The sequence below is a fragment of the Macrobrachium nipponense genome, chromosome 16 (assembly GCF_015104395.2).
Source record: "Macrobrachium nipponense isolate FS-2020 chromosome 16, ASM1510439v2, whole genome shotgun sequence".
In the NCBI taxonomy this organism is placed as follows: domain Eukaryota; kingdom Metazoa; phylum Arthropoda; class Malacostraca; order Decapoda; family Palaemonidae; genus Macrobrachium; species Macrobrachium nipponense.
Window position 1 is genome coordinate 3,710,465 of NC_087209.1, and position 7,277 is coordinate 3,717,741.

At 40.9% G+C, this 7,277-nt stretch overlaps 1 protein-coding gene across 1 annotated transcript in view; it reads right to left on the minus strand.

Moving 5' to 3' along the window:
* Nucleotides 1-411: 411 nt before the first annotated feature.
* The window catches only part of LOC135195528 (uncharacterized), a 146,360-nt gene continuing 139,494 nt past the window's right edge, over nt 412-7,277 (minus strand). Inside the window, 1 exon segment of the mRNA XM_064221774.1 lies at nt 412-5,139. Coding sequence (XP_064077844.1) covers nt 2,860-5,139 — 2,280 coding nt within the window. The 3' untranslated portion in view covers nt 412-2,859.

Consider the following 7,277-nt stretch of genomic DNA (forward strand, 5'->3'; position numbering starts at 1 on the left):
CGAGGGCTCATTTCAAATCGCACGTCCCTCGTTTTTCCTTAATATTTAAAAGAACATCGCCAATATGCATATACAGTATATATAACGTAATTACGATACTTCTATTCACATAACATTACATTATGTACAGCAATGTGTCCCGTAATGACACGGAGACACGTTTGGGGGGGAAGACTAGACTCGCTTTGTGTTTTTAACTAACCATGACGAACAAAGTGCAGTTACTGTTGCGAAATTAAGAAACCTTTTAGGTTGAGGTTTTTCTGCACAGGTATACCTACATGTATTATATATATATATATATATATATATATATATATATCTATATATATATATATATATATATATATATATAATATATATATATATAGATATATGTTATTCATATATATATGATATATATAATGTATTCATATATATACACATATACATATACACATGCACATGTATGAACTGTTATACACCTGTATGAAACCTTAACCTTTCCACTGACGCATTTAAGACGAAGCACAGTTCCAAATGATAGCTTTATCGCGTCAGTCACATATAAATCATAATAATTACACAAATGTATCTTGAACTATAATCGAACTCGTGAAACCTAATATGAATTTTGTCTCAATTTGTGCAAGTGTTGCACAACTGCTGTGAAATGATGCATTGTATCTGAAAGTACTTACAGTAGACATGTAACAAATGCGTCAGATACTTCTTTGTAAGGTTCCAGTACTTTACGAGATGCAAATTTCAGTATTTCCCGACGAAGCCAATTTGAATGGGTTGAAATTCTACTGTGCTTTTCGGAGTTTTGAAACTCGTGTTGTTCACAGGTAACTCTAGAAATCCTACTTGAACGACGAAAAGCTAAGATAGGATAAGGCATGTTTGAAGGATCTACGACGCCTTACGTAGGCAGAATCTAAAGGTGCTTAGCAGGACGCATAAACAGATCTATAAGCATCTTATAAATGTGTTATGCTACAAGCTACTACTGCTTCTCACGTTTGCAGGTTTCCAAGCTAAAACGTCTATTACTAAACGTTGAAAATAAAACACAATTTGCTTATTACTACATGTGATCTTAAAAAAAAACTATGTGGATCACATATAGTAATCAATGTTGTGTATACGTGTGTGACGCACATGTGTAGTTGTGCCATTACAGACATTAACAATATAATGTAACATGTACATTCTGTTTCGTAGAATATATTTTCGGAGACATGAGATACAGTAAAAGTCCAGGATTATCCAACGAATGGAGTGATCTGAACATACCTATGTACAAGATTGTCTGGTAATTCATGAAAATGTGAAGTTATTTTCCAAGAAGCCTGACAGTCTAGAAATTGGATTAATCTATCACACAATTTATACTCTTGAGGAAAAATTTAGGTACAGATCAGACCTTGGCGAACAACCCATTAAATCAGTTATCAGCCTCACCTATGGTCCCACAGACACAATACTAACCTAACCCATCATAGGCCTTGCCATGGATGACGCTCCCAGAATCACTGTGCCCACCAAGAACATTCATACTCTCTCATTGTTCACTCAATGATCAAACTCACACCACTCACAATTGCAATGATGACTAATTTAAGGTATGGAGATCAAGATCATTTACTGTTTCGTTGACACTCACGACCAAAGAGAAAGGGTCCTGTAGAACTACTGTGCTGCCAGACTGCCCTGTCTAGAAATAATGGCCAAAAAGTGAAGGCAATTTCCTGATTAACAGTCACTAGGCATACATGCTCTACACATCTGAGAACCCCTCATGTTAAAGACATGAATTTAACAGCCGTTCTATCACTTTCAACACACATGCAAAATTAACACAAACTAGGTTTTTAATGGCTCACAAAGCTTTGCTCTACATACTGTCAACTCATGTTAACCCTTTGCGCAATCACTGCATCTTACTGTCCAACGATTGAGCTTACAACTTCCATGAGGAATAATACACAGGGTCTGAACTCCAGGACAGATACATTTCCGGGACTTCCTTACCATTTAGTTTGAAAACTCATACCAGACTTCAATCATCGCTACTACACAGTGAGCTGTAACTGACTTTAAATAAGAGTAAGGTTATTACTAGTATCTCATGCCAATCGAAGGAAAAGTGGTCACAAATAGATAGAAAGTGTTCTTGTGTCATGACCCAGCGACGTTGCATGTTTTATCATTTCAAAGAACAGTTTAGGCTCAGCTCTTCCACTTTTCAATGGGTCTGTCATTGTATTTCATGTCTGTAGTCGACTGGATTCGAAAGACGTGGTGTCTGAGAAGAAACTTCCAAACAAACTACCGTCTGAACATGTGCTATTCATGACTAGCCCCTTCCAGGCCACTTCAAGAATTGCAAAAGGTACGGTTTATCCAGTGCAACACTGAATAAACAGAAGAGCTGTGTCATACATTTGTAATGTCATGGTTTAAGTCCAAATGCCAGTGTAGGCTTATTTCATTACTCTAAAAATCACAACCTCTGCAGCTATATTTCATTATCAACGAATGCCGGTATCAGGACCGTATACATTACTTCTACTTACTGAATGATACTACTTCAGGACCCAATAGATACCTTACTTAGGAACTTTCAAATGAACTTGCTTGCATTCTGATAACACGTGTGTGTGTAATCACAACTGCAAAAACGAAATGAAAGTCCTGTTACAATAACTTTCTGCAAGATTACATCGCAAATGTACTGTCGAGTATGGCTTCAGCAGAAAAATTATTTGTGCACCTTATAAAAATATCACTGGTTCTTTTTTCTAAAAGAAACTTATTCATGTTTTCTTAACTCTACAAAATAATTATCATAAAAGCCTAAACATTTACCTATGGCTATAAATCAGCATATTCTGGTCCTCTACAAACTTCGAAGTGATCTAAGAATTTGAGGTGTTTTTCTGGAGGAAAGAGCATTTGGCAAGACGGACACACAAGGTCTCTTCTTGTCATTGTTACTACACCATCATTCATGGAACTGTCCACTCCACTTCCTGACCACGTCTGAGTTGGTTTGGTTTCTGTGGGACTTGTTACTGATTCACACTTTGCACTCAGTTCATAGCTCAGAATTGCAGACGAAATATTTTTAGACGCCATGGACTTGAGATCTTCGTTGTGAGGTTGATTAAGATTTGGTGGTGGAGATGAAGGAGCCGAGTTGGTGGCTGATGACAGGTTAGAAGATGGAGGAGAATTAACAGCTGGAGTATAATTAAAGGTAGCTGTTGACGAGGATACACTGTTTGGTGAGGTTGTGCCATTGGATCCGTCTTCATGAGATGCTTTTCTCGCCTGGTTCAGATGTTGCCCGGACACCGCTCTGGCAGTGCGCCAAGGGAGACCAGAGCCTGGGCGATTATTAGCCTGGCCGCCCATCAACCTCACCCAAGTAGAGTTGACGAGCTTTCCGCTCTGACTGTTCTGCTGCTTGCTTCTACCAGGACTTTCAACGGACCACCAGTGTTCCTCTTTTACAGTGGTTGTTGGAGGAGCATTGTTTATGATAATAGTTGGACTTTTGACTCCTGTAGGAGGCTTCACGTCTTTTTGCGACTGTCCAGCAGTCGACATATCTGGTGTAGGGCTCATAACTGATGAATTAGAAGTCCTGCGAGGTGAGGCACAATGCTGGGGACTTCTGGTTCCTTTCTGATCAGATCCAAGTGCAAAGCAAATGGCACCAGGTATTCCACGACCCTCAGAATTTAATCCAAATGTAGTGAGGGATATCCCTGGTGAGGAGGACCTGGAAGAGGTGCTTGAGGAATACGTTGATGCAGTATTGTTAGAATTACAGTGATTTGCCGCGGTTGTTGTAACTGTGATGGAGGCAAATGCCATCACACTACTCGTTGTACTAGGCGAGGTGTGTGGCACTGATGTCTCAGAGTTCTTGGAGCCTTGGTTCTGACCAGATACATTTACCAGTGATGAAGAAGTTGTAGTAGTTAAGGTGTAAGGACTTGAACAAGATATTGTCGTTGTTACAATAGATATTCCATCGGTGCACTGAGGTGATTGGATTATGTTGACTACGGAAGCTGGTTTATCACTGTCTCTAGAGGTGGTAACATTTGTGCAGTTTACTTGGACATTCTTTGTCCCTGGGCTTGGGCTTTTCGTATTGTCAGTGGACTGAGACAAGTTTTGTGAATTACTGGAGAAAGACGGTTTGAGAATCTTGTCTGAGATTACAGAAACCTCATTCGTTTGCTTTTTAACAACGTTAGACGACAAATTCTTTGGCATGTTGGCATTACTGCTGTTACCACTAAGGAGAGCAGCTGGCGACGACTCGCTTCGTACATGAGTCGGAGGTGCTATGTTTCCAATGCCAGGAGAAGGTACATAGGAGGAAACCTTACCTCCCTGGCCCATATGTTTCACAGCAGAAGGTCGCTTGTGAGCCACAAATGGTGGACGGAAATTGATGGGCGTCAGCACAGTTGATGTGATGGGTACATATCCTTTCGGCATATTTGACGAAGTACGAGTGACACTAATGCCGCAAGGTGTGGAAGGACCACTGGACACTGGGGAGACTGGGATGGCACTGGCCAGAATGGATCTAGCACGGTGTTTGGCACTCTTCTCGTCCTCAATTACACCAATACCCTTCCCAGTGACTGAGCTCAAGTCTCCCAAAACTTTTGGTCTGGCTCCCATGGCTTCATAGCGCTTTTTGTCATCGACGCCACCAATTGCGTTTCCCACTTTTACTGCTGAGTTGTCATTGCTGCCTGCAGATGACAGAGGAACTGGCTTTGGCATGCAGTTCAGATTAGACTGTCGTTGCTGCTGGCTCTGTATTTGATGTTGCTGTTGCCTTGGCTGTGGCTGAACTTGCAGATGCTGCTTTACTTGGCTCTGCTGCTGCTGCTGCTGCTGTGACTGCTGCTGGTAAGATTTCTGCTGTTGCTGTTGAGGTTGTGACTGGTGCATATGTTGCTGTTGATGATTCTGTAAGTTTTGCGGTTGTACGGGGGCATACGTCCGATTGGGTTGTTGTGGGTGAGACTGGCTCTGAACGACAGGCGTCTGGTGTTCCGGCGTCGCTCCGCTGAAGGCAATTTGATGTAACATCGACACGGGAATCCACCCCTTCAAAGGAACCTGAAAATATTGCGCAACATTAGTCTTAGTAGTAGGTGGAACTGATAAATCAATATAAAGGAACCTGAAAATATTGCGAACATCAGTCTAAGTGGTAGGTGGAAATGTTAAATCAATAAAAGTGAAATACAATATTGAGAAATAAGTCTGAAAGTTATACTAACTATACTGACTTAAGTATCGCAAATGTACATCAAGAAATTTGCTTATTCAAAAGAACTCAAGAAATTTATTTATTCAAAAGAACTCAAGAAATCTACTTATTCAAAAGAACTTACACTACAGTAAATACCATTACTGAAATGAACTGTATCTTGGCAAGGAATTCTGAAAGTATGACAATTTTCCTCTGATATGTAAGGAAAAGGAAACAGAGGGCTGAAATTAATGTTAAAAAATCTTCATCAGTAGAGAGAGAGAGAGAGAGAGAGAGAGAGAGAGAGAGAGAGAGAGAGAGAGGTTAGTGTAGTGGTAGAGAGAATTACCAAATAAGAGAGAAAGTTATGACCTAAAGCGATCAAATTTTACTCGATCATAATTCCAATACTTCTAAACGGTAATATTTCTTTATTTAAATTAGTGACAGGTTCTGCCATGCCCCTCTAGTGTCGCTTTAAAATCTTCAAGCCAAAATACAAGATGGAAGATCCTTTCTTTACAACACAATCTTGTTTTTGTAAGAAGAGTATTCGTGAAGGTATCGTGCAAAACATTCTACTGAAGACCCCAGTCTTGTTATCTGAATCATGTTAAAGGTGTCAAAACCACAACCTGGTTCCTACCTCCAGTCTGTCAACACCAGTGGTAGGATGATATTGTAGTGGAGGATGCAGATGGTGTTGTTCGTCAGTTAGTGGAGTCCTTCCAAGGATTTGGGGGAGTGAGTAGGGGTGGTAGTGAGGGTCACACCGGGACAGTGGGTATAGTCACACCTAAGAAGAGAAAAAAACAAAAGAAGTCGAAGGAGGAAGAAGAGAGGTCATCATCCAGTGTCTGGTTGGGTGGGCTTTTGATGGCAAGGAAAGCGTGCAGCAGAAAGGTGTGTTTACAGTGAGTCTTTTTTTTCTCAGGAACTGTATGCGTGTATTTTAACCGGCTGGTATAAACCTTCGTCTGGATTTACATAGCAGGAGAGAGGTAGAAGTGAAGTAACTTAATTTCATAGCATACAAATTCGCGAATGTCTAAATCCAAACAGCACTTACACACACAAGTACACATGTAATCAGAACCGTAGGAACAGTCTAGGCGTAAGGGAAAAAATCTAAAAGATAAAGCATCTCTTTTATTGAAACCCCAGATTTATTTCCGAACAGTTCAGAGTCCAAACCAAAAGTCAACAGAAAAACTGGGAAAAAAGATACGCAGGAACCAAGCGTACATAACACTCGCTCTATGTTCCAGGGGCGCCCCACTGCCCTAGAAAAACAGCGCACTGCCTTCTCACAGCTCTATACTACATGTATTTTGAGGCAAAAGGAAATAAAAAAAAAAAAAGGAAGGGGAAGGGGGAGGGGTGCGCACAGGAGCGGAAGGGGAGGAGTTGGCTGAGGGGGGGGAGAAGAAAACCGTAGGGTTAAATTGCCATAACATAAATTTTTTTCCCCCATGCAAATGAGAGAGAGAGAGAGAGAGAGAGAGAGAGAGAGAGAGAGAGAGAGGAACTGCCGCTTCCTCCTTCCCCGTCATGAATTTTAATGAAAGAATCCTCCTGTCGGCCGCCGCTGCCGCTGCCGCAGATAGCTGATGTTTATCACCGCGCGAAGAAACGGAAACGTTCTCCACATAACGATGTTGTCTCGGGGAAAACGACCATATCTCGAGGGTGACCTTTGAGTCTTGACCTCGCCGCGTTCGTATAATTAGCCTCCTCTTCAGAAGGAAAGAAAATGTCTCGAGGGTGACCTTTGAGACTTGACCTCGCCGTGTCTCTGTAATTACCCTCCCTCTTTAAAAAAATAAAAAATAAAGAATAAAATAAATAAATAAATAAATAAAAAGCCCGTATCTCGAGGGTGACCTTTGAGACTTGACCTCGCAGCGTCCCTGTAATTACCATTCTCTTAAAAAAAAAATAAAGATAAAATAAATGAATAAATAAAAAGACCGTATCTCGAGGGTTACCTTTCAGACTTGGT